Below are 19,814 nucleotides of genomic sequence, written 5' to 3'. Positions count from 1 at the left end.
TATTATATGTGCACTATTATATACACCGTATCTAGTATTGGGGCTATGATACGGCGGTATTATATATGCACTATTATATACACTATCTAGTATTGGGGCTATGATATGGCGGTATTATATGTGCACTGTTATATACACTGTATCTAGTATTGGGGCTATGATACGGTGGTATTATATGTGCACTATTATATACACTGTATGTAGTACTGGGGATATGATACGGTGGTATTATATGTGCACTATTATATACACCGTATCTAGTATTGGGGCTATGATATGGCAGTATTATATATGCACTATTATATACACTGTATGTAGTATTGGGGCTATGATACGGCGGTATTATATGTGCACTATTATATACACTGTATCTAGTATTGGGGCTATGATATGGCGGTATTATATGTGCATTATTATATACACTATGTAGTATTGGGGCTATGATATGGCGGTATTATATGTGCACTATCATTATATACCACTATACTGTGATGTTATACACTGTATCTAGTATTAGTATATAGTATATACACTGTATGTGGTTTTGGGGCTATGATATGGCGGTATTATATGTGCACTATTATATACACTGTATCTAGTATTGGGGCTATGATATGGCGGTATTATATGTGCACTATTATATACACTATCTAGTATTGGGGCTATGATATGGCGGTATTATATGTGCACTATTACATACACTATCTAGTATTGGGGCTATGATATGGCGGTATTATATGTGCACTATTATATACACTGTATCTAGTATTGGGGCTATGATATGGCGGTATTATATGTGCACTATTATATACACTGTATCTAGTATTGGGGCTATGATACAGCGGTATTATATGTGCACTATTATATACACTATCTAGTATTGGGGCTATGATATGGCGGTATTATATGTGCACTATTATGTACACTATCTAGTATTGGGGCTATGATACGGCAGTATTATATGTGCACTATTATATACACTGTATGTAGTATTGGGGCTATGATACGGCGGTATTATATATGCACTATTATATACACTGTATCTAGTATTGGGGCTATGATATGGCGGTATTATATGTGCATTATTATATACACTATGTAGTATTGGGGCTATGATATGGCGGTATTATATGTGCACTATCATTATATACCACTATACTGTGATGTTATACACTGTATCTAGTATTAGTATATAGTATATACACTGTATGTAGTTTTGGGGCTATGATATGGCGGTATTATATGTGCACTATTATATACGCTATCTAGTATTGGGGCTATGATATGGCGGTATTATATGTGCACTATTATATACACTATCTAGTATTGGGGCTATGATATGGCGGTATTATATGTGCACTATTACATACACTATCTAGTATTGGTACTATGATATGGCGGTATTATATGTGCACTATTATATACACTGTATGTAGTATTGGGGCTATGATACGGCGGTATTTTATGTGCACTATTATATACACTGTATCTAGTATTGGGGCTATGATATGGCGGTATTATATGTGCACTATTATATACACTATCTAGTATTGGGGCTATGATATGGCGGTATTATATGTGCACTATTATATACACTATCTAGTATTGGGGCTATGATACGGCAGTATTATATGTGCACTATTATATACACTGTATGTAGTATTGGGGCTATGATACGGCGGTATTATATGTGCACTATTATATACACTGTATCTAGTATTGGGTCTATGATATGGTGGTATTATATGTGCACTATTATATACACTGTATGCAGTATTGGGGCTATGATACGGCGGTATTATATGTGCACTATTGTATACACTGTATCTAGTATTGGGGCTATGATATGGCGGTATTATATGTGCACTATTATATACACTGTATCTAGTATTGGGGCTATGATACGGCGGTATTATATGTGCACTATTGTATACACTGTATCTAGTATTGGGGCTATGATACGGCGGTATTATATGTGCACTATTATATACACTGTATGCAGTATTGGGGCTATGATACGGCGATATTATATGTGCACTATTGTATACACTGTATCTAGTATTGGGGCTATGATATGGCGGTATTATATGTGCACTATTACATACACTATCTAGTATTGGGGCTATGATACGGCGGTATTATATATGCACTATTATATACACTGTATGTAGTACTGGGGATATGATACGGCGGTATTATATGTGCACTATTATATACACTGTATGTAGTACTGGGGATATGATACGGCGGTATTATATGTGCACTATTATATACACTATCTAGTATTGGGACTATGATACGGCGGTATTATATATGCACTATTATATACACTGTATCTAGTATTGGGGCTATGATATGGCGGTATTATATGTGCACTATTATATACACTGTATGTAGTACTGGGGCTATGATACGGGGGTATTATATATGCACTATTATATACACGGTATGTAGTATTGGGGCTATGATATGGCGGTATTATATGTGCACTATTATATACACTGTATCTAGTATTGGGGCTATGATACGGTGGTATTATATGTGCACTATTATATCCACTGTATCTAGTATTGGGGCTATGATACGGCGGTATTATATGTGCACTATTATATACACTGTATATAGTATTGGGGCTTTGATACCGTGGTATTATATATGCACTATTATATACACTGTATATAGTATTGGGGCTTTGATACCGCGGTATTATATGTGCACTATTATATACACTGTATCTAGTATTGGGGCTATGATATGGCGGTATTATATATGCACTATTATATACACTGTATCTAGTATTGGGGCTTTGATACCGCGGTATTATATGTGCACTATTATATCCACTGTATCTAGTATTGGGGCTATGATACGGCGGTATTATATATGCACTATTATATACACTGTATATAGTATTGGGGCTTTGATACCGCGGTATTATATGTGCACTATTATATACACTGTATCTAGTATTGGGGCTTTGATATGGCGGTATTATATGTGCACTATTATATCCACTGTATCTAGTATTGGGGCTATGATACCGCGGTATTATATATGCACTATTATATACACTGTATATAGTATTGGGGCTTTGATACCGTGGTATTATATATGCACTATTATATACACTGTATATAGTATTGGGGCTTTGATACCGCGGTATTATATGTGCACTATTATATCCACTGTATCTAGTATTGGGGCTATGATACCGCGGTATTATATATGCACTATTATATACACTGTATATAGTATTGGGGCTTTGATACCGTGGTATTATATATGCACTATTATATACACTGTATATAGTATTGGGGCTTTGATACCGCGGTATTATATGTGCACTATTATATCCACTGTATCTAGTATTGGGGCTATGATACGGCGGTATTATATATGCACTATTATATACACTGTATATAGTATTGGGGCTTTGATACCGCGGTATTATATGTGCACTATTATATACACTGTATCTAGTATTGGGGCTTTGATATGGCGGTATTATATGTGCACTATTATATCCACTGTATCTAGTATTGGGGCTTTGATACCGCGGTATTATATATGCACTATTATATACACTGTATCTAGTATTGGGGCTATGATACGGCGATATTATATGTGCACTATTGTATACACTGTATCTAGTATTGGGGCTATGATATGGCGGTATTATATGTGCACTGTTATATATGCTGTGTGTAGTATTGGGGCTATGATATGGCGGTATTATATGTGCACTATTTTATACACTGTATGTAGTATTGAGGCTATGATATGGCGGTATTATATGTGCACTATTATATCCACTGTATCTAGTATTGGGGCTATGATACCGCGGTATTATATATGCACTATTATATACACTGTATATAGTATTGGGGCTTTGATACCGTGGTATTATATATGCACTATTATATACACTGTATATAGTATTGGGGCTTTGATACCGCGGTATTATATGTGCACTATTATATCCACTGTATCTAGTATTGGGGCTATGATACGGCGGTATTATATATGCACTATTATATACACTGTATATAGTATTGGGGCTTTGATACCGCGGTATTATATGTGCACTATTATATACACTGTATCTAGTATTGGGGCTTTGATATGGCGGTATTATATGTGCACTATTATATCCACTGTATCTAGTATTGGGGCTTTGATACCGCGGTATTATATATGCACTATTATATACACTGTATCTAGTATTGGGGCTATGATACGGCGATATTATATGTGCACTATTGTATACACTGTATCTAGTATTGGGGCTATGATATGGCGGTATTATATGTGCACTGTTATATATGCTGTGTGTAGTATTGGGGCTATGATATGGCGGTATTATATGTGCACTATTTTATACACTGTATGTAGTATTGAGGCTATGATATGGCGGTATTATATGTGCACTATTATATACACTGTATCTAGTATTGGGGCTATGATATGGCGGTATTATATGTGCACTATTTTATACACTGTATGTAGTATTGGGGCTATGATATGGCGGTATTATATGTGCACTATTTTATACACTGTATGTAGTATTGGGGCTATGATATGGCGGTATTATATGTGCACTATTATATGCACTGTATCTAGTATTGGGGCTATGATATGGCGGTATTATATGTGCACTATTTTATACACTGTATGTAGTATTGGGGCTATGATATGGCGGTATTATATGTGCACTATTTTATACACTGTATGTAGTATTGGGGCTATGATATGGCGGTATTATATGTGCACTATTATATGCACTGTATCTAGTATTGGGGCTATGATATGGCGGTATTATATGTGCACTATTATATACACTGTATGTAGTATTGGGGCTATGATATGGCGGTATTATATATGCACTAGGCAGTACCGTTCCATATTACTGTACCGTATATTATATAGCGCTGTTATTCCCATTTTGGGAGTATTATAAAACACAATGATTTTTGGGACGCGAGTTGCGGTGCAGACCCCCGGGGGATATTTATATCCATGTTGTCACCTGTGCGGATGTGATATTTAATGCTCCCGGTTTAAAATAACGTCAGGAGCATTGAGGGGAGCGGGATCTGCTGAAAAGCCACATGTGGCGGCACGTTTTATATTTGTGCATTATAGTAATTTCCTCAAGAGCGATTCCCCCGTACATCATATACCGCACTGACTGCAATCACCTACGTTCTATTTTCCAGTAACGTTAACGGTGTTCATCCTGGGCCTTCTGGTGCATGAGTAGAATACTACACTGACACAGCCCGGCGCGGTAGGAGATTGACGCCACCTTGGCCGATGTTGTAAGAAGAAGCTGCCGTATGTAGGGAAGACACGTATCACCTCCGGGCGTACAGCGCCGCGCCGCCGTCACATGACTTACATGGAAGCGCCAAGAATCAAAGTTTACTCAGTGTCTTAATTAGTTCTGCACCTCCGGCAAATGTCACTTCTGCAGGTTGTGAGGATCCACAGGCGGGAAGATAGGGCCAATAAATATAGGGCCCCACAGCGCCATCCATCGCCTACAGGCCGTGCGTGGTATTGCAGCTCTTCACCGTTCACGTCAATGGAGCCGAGCTGCAATACCAGATACAACCTGTAAGCAGGGGTGGCGCTATATTTCGGAATCATTTTTGGAATAGGGGCTCTCCCTATATATTCTATTGCTGCTGGCCATTAATACTGGATTAATCTTGACCATAGGACGCAGACGTCTCTTACGGTTGGGCACGATCCGCCGTCGCCCCCGCCACGGTAAATAGGACGTCTTATGTGCACGGCGGAGCCGATTAAATATTTGAGATCTATTTATTCGCCGGAGTGTTTACATTGCTGATGGATATGCTAAGATGGATGCGCGCTCGGTCGGCTGCCAAAGTGCAGCAGCTTTAGTAGTACCTGAATTTAAAGGGGTACCCCCCCCCCCCATGCCAAATTAATGGTCTGAAAACTCAAGTCTATGCATGCTGGGACTTATAGTACAGCGGAGAAGCGATAGTAACCCAAGAGCGTCGAGGTTGTGACCTCACTGGTTATTTTGGGGAGAATATTTACTTTTTCCAAGTGCACGGAGTTTATTTTTACACTTCTTTGCTGATGGGTGGATGTCCTTTTCTCAAGGTCGCTGTGACCTTCCCGGAGACGCAGGAGGGAACTGAACAGAAAACCTCATCTCCTGGACTTCCTCTAAAAAATACTGAGCAGTCTGACAACCAATAAAGTCCAGCTCTATAGGGTTGTCATTCAGCTTTCCCAGACTCCTGAATGTCAAGTCTTATCAAGGGAAGCTCTGGTACAGCCTCTGCTTTTCTGTACAAGGGCCTGGGAGCCATGATGTGGATGGCACTGTCTGGCGGTACAATGTATAACTTGGACCTGGACAAATTTATTAAACCATGAAAGTGGCGCGACGAGACCTGAATATAGTGAGCAATTTCAGGGTCCAATTAATCATTTGCATTTTTTTTTTCGTCTTTTGCTATTTTTGTTACTCCAAATTCTTCAAAATATAAAAAAACAAACACTTTATTCCTTTTTTTTTAACCTTTTTTAAAGCAAAAAGTCTCATGATGTGTTAAAAAGACCATAATATAATATTGAAATATAAATATATATTAATATAATATATTATTAAGATAAATATAACAATATTAATAATATAATAATATATTAATATAATATTAAAATATACATATATTAAAATATACATATATTAATATAATATGTATTAATATAATATAATATTAACATATAAATATATAATATAATTTAAACAATATATATTAATATATAATATAATATTAAAATATACATATATTAATATATGTATTAATATAATCTAATATTAACATATAAATGTATAATATAATTTTAAAAATATATATTAATATATATTAAAATATAAATATATATTTTATATATATAAACAAAATAAAAAAAAGGTATTCGTTTGCGCAAAAATGTTGTTACTTCTAAAAAAAAAAAAAAAAAAAAAAAAAAGTTGCAAAAAAATGAATTGTGTGCACATGTATTCTGGTCCACTGCGGATTTTCCATAGGTTTACATTGAACTGTAAACTCATGGGAAACTACTGCGGATCCGCAGATTTCGCAGCGTGTGCACGTACCCTTAAAATCTAGTTGCAATAACAATGCCCCATAATGGCAAGCAGAGATTTAAAAAAAGATTTAAAAAAATTAAATAAAAATTGGAGTGACTCATAAGAAGAATTTGGTACAAACTAGAAAAACAAAGGATCAGCTAGAATAATGAATTGGGCCTTTAAGTTGATAGGATTTGTTTGGACACAGCACTACCTTGCTAAACTGGCAAATCTGGAAATCTCTGAGCACAGATTAGGGGCTGCCCATTGGGGTGCAATCCTCTGACCCTGGCACAGACATGTGTCTGCAGTTCCTCTGCTTCCTCAGCTGTTCTCTATACAGACACAATGAGGGGTGGGGGATGGGGCCACATGCATGTATACACACAGGCTCTACTATCTGTGCAGGATGCTCAGGATTTCTCCTGAAGGTGATGTATCCACATTTACTTCTGCTTTCTGTGATATTTTGTATGTTGGTGCATTGGAATCATTCTCCATCTGATCATTCTGGAACTTGCAGCAGAAATGGATACATTGTTGTAAACAAATAGAACACAGAACAGTTTCCTGCAAACATCTATCTCAGGTTCTAGAATGAAAAGCTCAGCATCTCTCCAATATCATATTTTTTGAGCCCTGATTCATTACTTTATTTGCTACTTTTTCTCTAAGCTTTCCTTTTTGTTGCCTTGCACTAAATTCCTCTTTAAATTTGTGTCTGTTTTTCCAGTTTATTCATCTGTTTTTCATTTTATTTTCCTCTTCTTTTACCATTGTGAATGTGGTTTTATATTCCAGAAGTTTAGGGGTAATTCATTATTTACAACTTTGTAAAAAGTCACAATTTTTTTTTTTTTTTGCAAATATTTTCCAATCCGAAAGTATGTATGTGTGTGTATGTATGTATATATATATATATATATATATATATATATATATATATATATATATATATATATATACCAGAGAACATGAATTAAAAAGAGTAATTTTGATTGTGCCATTGTAAACAAAACCTGCAAATAATGAATTGGGGCCTTTTTTGTTCACTTTTTCACCTTTTTCACCATCTCCGCTCACCTTCTGTATTATTATTTTATTTTTAATTCTGAAATTCCTGTATAAATTTTACCACTGGATTTGTTATAGCTTCCAGTCTAGATACTTATCTGCGGGCAAAATACATCAATCACAAATGTTTATTTTTGTCCTGGAAGTTTGTTACAATGTGTCAGTGCAGGAAAAAAAAAAGTGTCGTATGGAGTGGTGCATCCTATTGTAACAAACCATCGGTATAAAGGGCTCATTAGACGTCCGTCATTTTCTCGTATGGTTTTATCAATGGTTTTTTTTTCCCCCTATATTATTAAAGTTTGATCAGTTGTTCTCAAATGAACCCCCCCCCCCAAAAAAAAATAAATAAATAAATAAATAAAGTGTCTCTATCTTTTCCTATGAAGCAGGTGGTCAAAAAAAAGACCGCACTCAAATTTTTTTTTTTTTTTTGCATTTATTGCATAGACTTGCATTGCCAATTTTGTTCTAACACCCAAAATCAGACATGCCTCCAAAATTTTGCAAAAAAATTCTGCGAAAAGATGGCGGACTGTCACATTCTTTGAAGAATAAGGATCACTAGTATGCAAAAAAAAAAAAAAAACAGACATCATCTGAATGAGCCCTTAGGTCTGTACATGGTTTTTGCATTCCTAAGAAGCAAGCGGAGATCTTGACAATGGAGAGAAATTGAAGCAAAAAGTATCTTATAAACTTTCAGAACTTTTCATTACATAGAGAATAAAGTTTGTTTTTTGCTTTTCCTTCTGATCCTTGTAATTGCCACAGGGCTCCATGCAGTGACCTCCATGCAGTGACCTCCATGCAGTGACCCCCATGCAGTGACCCCCATGCAGTGACCCCCATGCAGTGACCTCCATGCAGTGACCTCCATGCAGTGACCCCCATGCAGTGACCTCCATGCAGTGCTCTGCTGCCAACACTGGGGGCAGCACTGTGCAGCAATGTTTGAGCCCAGATGACATCTGTCCCCCTGTTCACTTGCAGCATCTGTCCATGAGAGGAGGGGATGGGGGGCCGCCAGCTGCTGCGGACACCTGCTCTGGCCTTGTATGCAGGGATAATAGCTTGCAGCATCTGAAGAAAAGTGGCCTCAATAGGGGCAGGCGGAGGGGCTGCACAAATAGGATTTCAGCTTGGCCGTAGGGAATATGGAATTGATACAATCTGTATACGTCTTGTGCTCTTCCATTCCGTATATACTTTATATGTTGGTGGTTTTGGATCTACCCCAGTCTTCTGCAGGGTAACATTAGATTGTCAGCTCTTCAGCAGAGCGATGGCTCGTACAGTTCCTGTGTTATGTGACCATCGATACGGTTTGATCTGGGGAAAGCGGAGTGGAGTGAGACATAAAGGAGGCCGGACGATCCGTATTCACCCCCTGGTTGGAACTAACCCTGGGACCCAACACTACGGACCAATCCTTAAAGGGCAACACCGCCCTGATGTGCTATACATTTCTGATAATAATACTAATAGGATATGTGAGTTACTGCCCCTTTGCACTGACCCCCACATATATCGGAGGGTGTATTAGGCGGAGTTCCCCTTTGCACTGACCCCCATGTATGATATATCGGAGGGTATATTAGGCGGAGTTCCCCTTTGCACTGACCCCCATGCACAGTGTATCGGAGGTGTATTAGGTGGAGTTCCCCTTTGCACTGACCCCCATGCACAGTGTATCGGAGGGTGTATTAGGCGGAGTTCCCCTTTGCACTGACCCCCATGCACAGTATATCGGAGGGTGTATTAGGCGGAGTTCCCCTTTGCACTGACCCCCATGCACAGTGTATTAGGTGGAGTTCCCCTTTGCACTGACCCCCATGCACAGTGTATCGGAGGGTATATTAGGCGGAGTTCCCCTTTGCACTGACCCCCATGCACAGTGTATCGGAGGGTATATTAGGCGGAGTTCCCCTTTGCACTGACCCCCATGCACAGTGTATCGGAGGGTATATTAGGCGGAGTTCCCCTTTGCACTGACCCCACGCACAGTGTATCGGAGGGTATATTAGGCGGAGTTCCCCTTTGCACTGACCCCCATGCACAGTGTATCGGAGGGTATATTAGGCGGAGTTCCCCTTTGCACTGACCCCCATGCACAGTGTATCGGAGGGTATATTAGGCGGAGTTCCCCTTTGCACTGACCCCCATGCACAGTGTATCGGAGGGTATATTAGGCGGAGTTCCCCTTTGCACTGACCCCCATGCACAGTGTATTAGGTGGAGTTCCCCTTTGCACTGACCCCCATGCACAGTGTATCGGAGGTGTATTAGGTGGAGTTCCCCTTTGCACTGACCCCCATGCACAGTGTATCGGAGGGTGTATTAGGCGGAGTTCCCCTTTGCACTGACCCCCATGCACAGTGTATCGGAGGGTATATTAGGCGGAGTTCCCCTTTGCACTGACCCCCATGCACAGTGTATCGGAGGGTGTATTAGGCGGAGTTCCCCTTTGCACTGACCCCCATGCACAGTGTATTAGGTGGAGTTCCCCTTTGCACTGACCCCCATGCACAGTGTATCGGAGGGTATATTAGGTGGAGTTCCCCTTTGCACTGACCCCCATGCACAGTGTATCGGAGGTATATTAGGCGGAATTCCCCTTTGCACTGACCCCCATGCACAGTGTATCGGAGGGTATATTAGGCGGAGTTCCCCTTTGCACTGACCCCCATGCACAGTGTATCGGAGGGTGTATTAGGCGGAGTTCCCCTTTGCACTGACCCCCATGTACAGTGTATTAGGTGGAGTTCCCCTTTGCACTGACCCCCATGCACAGTGTATCGGAGGGTATATTAGGTGGAGTTCCCCTTTGCACTGACCCCCATGCACAGTGTATCGGAGGTATATTAGGCGGAATTCCCCTTTGCACTGACCCCCATGCACAGTGTATCGGAGGGTATATTAGGCGGAGTTCCCCTTTGCACTGACCCCCATGCACAGTGTATCGGAGGGTGTATTAGGCGGAGTTCCCCTTTGCACTGACCCCCATGTACAGTGTATTAGGTGGAGTTCCCCTTTGCACTGACCCCCATGCACAGTGTATCGGAGGTATATTAGGCGGAGTTCCCCTTTGCACTGACCCCCATGCACAGTGTATCGGAGGGTATATTAGGCGGAGTTCCCCTTTGCACTGACCCCCCATGCACAGTGTATCGGAGGGTATATTAGGCGGAGTTCCCCTTTGCACTGACCCCCATGCACAGTGTATCGGAGGGTATATTAGGCGGAGTTCCCCTTTGCACTGACCCCCATGCACAGTGTATCGGAGGGTATATTAGGCGGAGTTCCCCTTTGCACTGACCCCCATGCACAGTGTATTAGGTGGAGTTCCCCTTTGCACTGACCCCCATGCACAGTGTATCGGAGGTGTATTAGGTGGAGTTCCCCTTTGCACTGACCCCCATGCACAGTGTATCGGAGGTGTATTAGGTGGAGTTCCCATTTGCACTGACCCCCATGCACAGTGTATCGGAGGTGTATTAGGTGGAGTTCCCATTTGCACTGACCCCCATGCACAGTGTATCGGAGGTGTATTAGGCGGAGTTCCCCTTTGCACTGACCCCCATGCACAGTGTATCGGAGGGTTTATTAGGCGGAGTTCCCCATTGCACTGACCCCCACGCACAGTGTATTGGAGGGTATATTAGGCGGAGTTCCCCTTTGCACTGACCCCACGCACAGTGTATCGGAGGGTATATTAGGCGGAGTTCCCCTTTGCACTGACCCCCATGCACAGTGTATCGGAGGGTATATTAGGCGGAGTTCCCCTTTGCACTGACCCCCATGCACAGTGTATCGGAGGTGTATTAGGCGGAGTTCCCCTTTGCACTGACCCCCATGCACAGTGTATCGGAGGGTATATTAGGCGGAGTTCCCCTTTGCACTGACCCCCATGCACAGTGTATCGGAGGGTATATTAGGCGGAGTTCCCCTTTGCACTGACCCCCATGCACAGTGTATCGGAGGTGTATTAGGCGGAGTTCCCCTTTGCACTGACCCCCATGTACAGTGTATTAGGTGGAGTTCCCCTTTGCACTGACCCCCATGCACAGTGTATCGGAGGTATATTAGGCGGAGTTCCCCTTTGCACTGACCCCCATGCACAGTGTATCGGAGGGTATATTAGGCGGAGTTCCCCTTTGCACTGACCCCCCATGCACAGTGTATCGGAGGGTATATTAGGCGGAGTTCCCCTTTGCACTGACCCCCATGCACAGTGTATCGGAGGGTATATTAGGCGGAGTTCCCCTTTGCACTGACCCCCATGCACAGTGTATCGGAGGGTATATTAGGCGGAGTTCCCCTTTGCACTGACCCCCATGCACAGTGTATTAGGTGGAGTTCCCCTTTGCACTGACCCCCATGCACAGTGTATCGGAGGTGTATTAGGTGGAGTTCCCCTTTGCACTGACCCCCATGCACAGTGTATCGGAGGTGTATTAGGTGGAATTCCCCTTTGCACTGACCCCCATGCACAGTGTATCGGAGGGTATATTAGGTGGAGTTCCCCTTTGCACTGACCCCCATGCACAGTGTATCGGAGGTGTATTAGGTGGAGTTCCCCTTTGCACTGACCCCCATGCACAGTGTATCGGAGGGTTTATTAGGCGGAGTTCCCCATTGCACTGACCCCCACGCACAGTGTATTGGAGGGTATATTAGGCGGAGTTCCCCTTTGCACTGACCCCCATGCACAGTGTATCGGAGGGTATATTAGGCGGAGTTCCCCTTTGCACTGACCCCCATGCACAGTGTATCGGAGGGTATATTAGGCGGAGTTCCCCTTTGCACTGACCCCCATGCACAGTGTATCGGAGGTGTATTAGGCGGAGTTCCCCTTTGCACTGACCCCCATGCACAGTGTATCGGAGGGTATATTAGGCGGAGTTCCCCTTTGCACTGACCCCCATGCACAGTGTATCGGAGGGTATATTAGGCGGAGTTCCCCTTTGCACTGACCCCCATGCACAGTGTATCGGAGGTGTATTAGGCGGAGTTCCCCTTTGCACTGACCCCCATGCACAGTGTATCGGAGGGTATATTAGGCGGAGTTCCCCTTTGCACTGACCCCCATGCACAGTTTATCGGAGGGTATATTAGGCGGAGTTCCCCTTTGCACTGACCCCCATGCACAGTGTATCGGAGGTGTATTAGGCGGAGTTCCCCTTTGCACTGACCCCCATGCACAGTGTATCGGAGGTATATTAGGCGGAGTTCCCCTTTGCACTGACCCCCATGCACAGTGTATCGGAGGTGTATTAGGCGGAGTTCCCCTTTGCACTGACCCCCATGCACAGTGTATCGGCGGTGTATTAGGCGGAGTTCCCTTTTGAAGGCTTGGTGTGAGGCGGCCACAGAGGATGGAGTGTTCCTGTTCGCTGTGATGTTGGCTTCCTTCCTTCTCTTCACCCTATGACAGCCCTTTGTTATAAACCAAACATTCCCCGCCAGCAGGGCCGCTGTTGGCACCCGCTCCGCTCTTTAATGTGCCAATTTGTTTTAGAAGTTGGCATGACAGGCGATTCTGTAAACAGGCAGCCATTGTACCTGGGGGGACGTGTACACTGAGTGCAAACCCTCCAAGCTTTTATCTTTCTTCATAGCTGAAGATCAACAGTCCTGAATGTGAGAGCAAAAAGGTCTCCATTATTAGTTATCGTCAGTATCAGCAAGGAGGGCAGGATACACTGCAAGATGGAGGGGAGAGGGCAGGATACACAGCAACATGGAGGGGAGAGGGCAGGATACACAGCAACATGGAGGGGAGAGGGGGAGAGGGCAGGATACACAGCAACATGGAGGGGAGAGGGCAGGATACACTGCAAGATGGAGGGGAGAGGGCAGGATACACTGCAAGATGGAGGGGAGAGGGCAGGATACACTGCAAGATGGAGGGGAGAGGGCAGGATACACTGCAAGATGGAGGGGAGAGGGCAGGATACACTGCAACATGGAGGGGAGAGGGCAGGATACACAGCAACATGGAGGGGAGAGGGCAGGATACACTGCAAGATGGAGGGGAGAGGGCAGGATACACTGCAAGATGGAGGGGAGAGGGCAGGATACACTGCAAGATGGAGGGGAGAGGGCAGGATACACTGCAAGATGGAGGGGAGAGGGCAGGATACACTGCAAGATGGAGGGGAGAGGGCAGGATACACAGCAACATGGAGGGGAGAGGGCAGGATACACTGCAAGATGGAGGGGAGAGGGCAGGATACACTGCAAGATGGAGGGGAGAGGGCAGGATACACTGCAAGATGGAGGGGAGAGGGCAGGATACACTGCAACATGGAGGGGAGAGGGCAGGATACACTGCAACATGGAGGGGAGAGGGCAGGATACACTGCAACATGGAGGGGAGAGGGCAGGATACACTGCAACATGGAGGGGAGAGGGCAGGATACACAGCAACATGGAGGGGAGAGGGGGAGAGGGCAGGATACACTGCAAGATGGAGGGGAGAGGGGGAGACTAGAGAATAGGGTTGAGCGAAACGGATCGTTCATTTTCAAAAGAGAGAGAGAAGAAAAAAAAAAATAATCCCATTGACTTGCATTGGGTTTCGTGTTTCGGTCGATCCTCGACTTTTCGCCATAATCGGCCGATTTCACTCGACTCAACTTTTGAGATAGTCGGGTTTCGCGAAACCCGGCTCGACCCAAAAAAAGTCAAGGTCGCTCAACCCTACTAGAGAAGAATGTGGCACAATTGGCTTCCAGAAGAGGGTGCACCATGACGTGGTTATTATAGGGGTAACTTGGAGATTCTGGGCCCCAATGTGTAATCTGCCCTCTGCCCCTTATACTGATGTCTTGTGTGGTATATAGAGCTTTTTGCCCCCGGGTCAGACTCGCTGCCCACTGTGGACCTCATCTGTAGCTGTGATGTCTGACTTCACAGTTGCTAATTTGTGACCTGCAGCCCCCCAGCGTGCTCCCCACCACCCATTCTGCATTTAATGCAAATTTCGTTATTTACTCTGACTTCACACAAACAAAAATCCCTCAACCCACAAGGAAATGAGCTCTGATCGTCCCCTCAGCTGTGAATAGATGGAGCAGACAACATCCTGGGATGTGGAGATGGCATAAGGAGGGGTCGGTGCTGGGTCTCTACTGTTTGCGCCCCCTGAGCAGATGAGGCCGGGTGCTGCACCTCTCAGATGGGCACTGTGCTACCGCAGAGGCTGGGACATTGTTAATTCTATCTTTCTCCATTCACATCCAAAGCTGCAAAGCTTATTTTCCCTCTGTAGCGTAGATGAGCTGTCGGCAGAACAGTGATTGCAGCTCCGGATGTGACCAGAGTATAAGGCCTCCTGCATCTGGTCTCATTTCTAACCATCTTTTCGGGTGTCTTTCACCAGCTCGGGCAGCATCACCCCTCGCAGCACGCCCAGCAACTCCCCCGCTACGCGGAAACGTTTGTCGGGCATCGAGCCGGAGAATATGGTGGAGAAAGGATCCGAAAACTCCTTTGAGAAGACGCCCGGCGCCCAGACCCCCACGTCGCCGCCTCCAGGAGCAGTGCCCACCGCCATCCAGAGCAATGCCCAGCTGCCCAACTCCCAGCCGGGGACGCCGCTGCCCCCGCAGCTCAGCGGGAGGGCGTCCATATGGAACAGCAAGGTGGGTACAAAAAAAACAAATTAACCACAAGCCCTTAAAGGGGTCCTAAGAGGAGCCTTATCTTCAGCATCCCGACCCATGGGTGAGGTTCGGGAAAAGCGTCTTTAGGTCCAAGCGTTAACAGGACGCTCAGAGCTCTGGGAAAGTTTGGTCTTTGACAGCTGCTTCACTTAAAAGGGTCAAGTTTGGAAGTTATCCCCTTATTGCTGGGGGGCGCTACTACAGGAACCCCCCAAATCCTGAGAATTGGAGGTTGATCATCTCTAAAACTTTACCAAAGTTTTATAAGGTAGACAGCAGGAGACTGGCTGCGATATGGCCGTGGTCGAATCTCTGCCGCCATGACGGGCTCGGACCGTACTCTGTCTTCTAGTGACTGCATGTTTTCTTTTTTCTCCTAGAAGATCCAGAGCTTCTACAGTGTAAGTATCTGCAACTCTTCACTGGCTGCCCCCCCAATGCCGAATATGTGATGCCCCCCGTTATATCTAATGTTCATACAGTCGCCATTCACCTGCAGTATTCTGATAATTACTTGCGTAGTATGGCGCCACCTGGTGTTCAGAGTGTATGGCAGTGTGCACGTCCATCGGATGATTTGTGTGCTGGTGTTCACACATGCTCTGTAACTGTCCCCCACATTCAAAGCAGTCAATAGCTGTTTGGCCTGCTTTTATGGAAAGAGCCTCTACAGTATAGCAGGGAAAGTAAGTGTCAGCTGCCAGAGGGGGTAGGAGATTGATTCAATGCCAAACCCAACCCAAAGATAACCAGTGGGGAAAAGGTTTTAGCCTGGCTCATCAGGTAAGAAAACTCCGCCTTGGCAGCAAAGCAGAGAAGAGTGCCTTAAGAGAGATAATAGTATTAGCTGCCAGAGGGGGGAGGATACTGATTTCATCCAGAGTCCACCCCTAGGGCAGCTACTACTAGAAACAGAAGACTGTCCTGCTTGTCAGGAAAGGAGCATAGCTCTGCAGGAGAGCAAAGAAGAGTGCCTCTACAGGGGAAGCAAGAACAAATCATAGTGGCAGCTGCCAGAGGGGGGAGGAGATTGACTTATTCCAGCACCCCTAGAGCGGCTGCTAGAAATAAGAAAGTGTCCTGCTTGTCAGGAAAGGAGCAAAGCTGTGCAGTATAGTAGAGAAGAGAGCTTCTAAGGGGGAAATAAGAAGGGATAATTTTAGATACCAGAGGGGGAAGGGCAAAGTTTCAGTCCAGAGGTCTTCTTGTCAGGAAAGGAGCAGAGCCTCTGCAGTATAGGAAAGAAAGCGTTAGTTTTAAGTGGAAACTAGGAAGGGATTATAGCGTTAAGATTCCAGAGGTGGAAGGAGACTGTTTCAGGTCAGAGTCCATCCCCAGGGCTATCAGTGGGAAAAGCTTTCTGTCCTGCATGTCCGGAAAGGAACAGAGCCTCAACAGTAGAGTATAGCAAAGCAGACTGCTTCTACAGGGGATGTAAGAAGGGATTATATAATCATTTTCAGGAAGAAACTGAGTATTATCTGACAGAATTGCAGGGGTGTCAATACTTTTGGCCACAACTGTAGTGTCAGCTGCCAGAGGGTGAAGGAGACTGATTTGATCCACAGCAAACTGCAGTACAGCAGAGATTAGTGGTTTTACTGGGCAAGTTATAAGGAATTCTATTGTCAGCTGCCAGATGGGGAAGGAGACTGATCCTGTTCAGTGATTATCCCCAGCTATGGACAAAATGAAAGCTATCCTAAGTGAGAATGGTGTATATCCTTACCCCGCTACAAGGTTTATGTGCTGTTTGCTATTTCTCACCCTGGGGTGCTTCTTCCAGATGCTGAGCCCCAATTATAAGCAACGCAATGAAGATTTCCGCAAGATCTTTAAGAAACTGCCCGATTCGGAAAGGCTCATTGTGGGTGAGTATGACATTAGGATTATCGGGGCAGTGCTCATACAATACCCCCCCCCCCCAGTTTCTGACTTTGCGCCCCTCTTCTCTACCCTCCCCCCCCCCCCATCAGATTACTCCTGTGCTTTGCAGAGAGATATCCTCCTTCAGGGAAGACTCTACTTATCTGAGAACTGGATCTGTTTCCATAGCAACATATTCCGCTGGGAAACCACGGTGAGTGATGCAAATGAGAGTTTGACTCCTTTATTGGGAGCATTTAACACCACACTGAGAATTTACATAGGAAATTCCAAGCAATGTGTCAACACTTCAGGCCGGACCCCCTAAGTGCTCATTACCTAGAAGAGGTGTCACTAAATATCTATAGGGGAGAATCTGCCATTCACAGCAGTGGGACAGCTCCCCCGGTGGCTAAGCACAGTACTGCACACTCAGTGAGAATCTGCCATTCACAGCAGTGGGACAGCTCCCCCGGTGGCTAAGCACAGTACTGCACACTCAGTGAGAATCTGCCATTCACAGCAGTGGGACAGCTCCCCCGGTGGCTAAGCGCAGTACTGCACACTCAGAATCTGCCATTCACAGCAGTGGGACAGCTCCCCCGGTGGCTAAGCACAGTACTGCACACTCAGTGAGAATCCGCCATTCACAGCAGTGGGACAGCTCCCCCTGTGGCTAAGCGCAGTACTGCACACTCAGAATCTGCCATTCACAGCAGTGGGACAGCTCCCCCGGTGGCTAAGCACAGTACTGCACACTCAGTGAGAATCTGCCATTCACAGCAGTGGGACAGCTCCCCCGGTGGCTAAGCACAGTACTGCACACACAGGGAGAATCCGCCATTCACAGCAGTGGGACAGCTCCCCCGGTGGCTAAGCACAGTACTGCACACTCAGTGAGAATCTGCCATTCACAGCAGTGGGACAGCTCCCCCGATGGCTAAGCGCAGTACTGCACACTCAGGGAGAATCCACCATTCACAGCAGTGGGACAGCTCCCCCGGTGGCTAAGCGCAGTACTGCACACTCAGGGAGAATCCACCATTCACAGCAGTGGGACAGCTCCCCCGATGGCTAAGCGCAGTACTGCACACTCAGGGAGAATCTGCCATTCACAGCAGTGGGACAGCTCCCCCGGTGGCTAAGCACAGTACTGCACACTCAGGGAGAATCCACCATTCACAGCAGTGGGACAGCTCCCCCGATGGCTAAGCACAGTACTGCACACTCAGTGAGAATCCGCCATTCACAGCAGTGGGACAGCTCCCCCGGTGGCTAAGCACAGTACTGCACACACAGGGAGAATCTGCCATTCACAGCAGTGGGACAGCTCCCCCGGTGGCTAAGCACAGTACTGCACACACAGGGAGAATCTGCCATTCACAGCAGTGGGACAGCTCCCCCGGTGGCTAAGCACAGTACTGCACACACAGGGAGAATCCGCCATTCACAGCAGTGGGACAGCTCCCCCGGTGGCTAAGCACAGTACTGCACACACAGGGAGAATCCGCCATTCACAGCAGTGGGACAGCTCCCCCGGTGGCTAAGCGCAGTACTGCACACTCAGGGAGAATCTGCCATTCACAGCAGTGGGACAGCTCCCCCGGTGGCTAAGCACAGTACTGCACACTCAGTGAGAATCTGCCATTCACAGCAGTGGGACAGCTCCCCCGGTGATTCTCTTTTTATTTTAATATTTAAATACTTTTCTGATCTCAGAGAAAAAAACATAATTGTAACAATGAGCTCAACTCTAGAAAGGAGCTGATAAATGAGTGATGACGGCTTAGAGGCCACATACAGGATGTTCATGATTTCCTCTTCTGCTAAAAAGATCACGATCCAGCTCAAAGACATTCGCTGCATTAAGAAGGAGAAGACGGCAAAAGTGATTCCCAACGCCATCCAGGTCTGCACTGAAACGGAGAAGGTGAGAAATACTGATCGCTGCTCTGGAGTATAACACAGGAGGTAACAGTAATGTATGTATGTACACAGTGACTGCACCAGCAGAATAGTGAGTGCAGCTCTGGGGTATAATACAGGATGTAACTCAGGATCAGTAATGTATGTACACAGTGACT

The 19,814-nt window shown here is 45.0% G+C and overlaps 1 protein-coding gene across 4 annotated transcripts in view; it reads left to right on the top strand.

Annotated features, from left to right (window-relative positions):
• Window positions 1–19,814, top strand: part of GRAMD1A (GRAM domain containing 1A) — a 97,100-nt gene that overhangs the window by 54,820 nt on the left and 22,466 nt on the right. For 3 of the 4 annotated variants that reach the window (XM_069741574.1, XM_069741575.1, XM_069741577.1), the window contains 5 exons: window positions 15,582–15,843; window positions 16,245–16,265; window positions 17,651–17,735; window positions 17,841–17,944; window positions 19,565–19,660. In XM_069741574.1, coding sequence (XP_069597675.1) covers window positions 15,582–15,843; window positions 16,245–16,265; window positions 17,651–17,735; window positions 17,841–17,944; window positions 19,565–19,660 — 568 coding nt within the window. The remainder of the gene's footprint in view (window positions 1–15,581; window positions 15,844–16,244; window positions 16,266–17,650; window positions 17,736–17,840; window positions 17,945–19,564; window positions 19,661–19,814) is intronic. The other variant, XM_069741576.1, reaches the window with a different exon arrangement.

This window comes from Ranitomeya imitator, chromosome 10, assembly GCF_032444005.1.
Source record: "Ranitomeya imitator isolate aRanImi1 chromosome 10, aRanImi1.pri, whole genome shotgun sequence".
Classification (NCBI taxonomy): Eukaryota; Metazoa; Chordata; class Amphibia; order Anura; family Dendrobatidae; genus Ranitomeya; species Ranitomeya imitator.
Note: the sequence above shows the minus strand (reverse complement) of the source record. Positions and strands in the feature narration are given on the sequence as shown.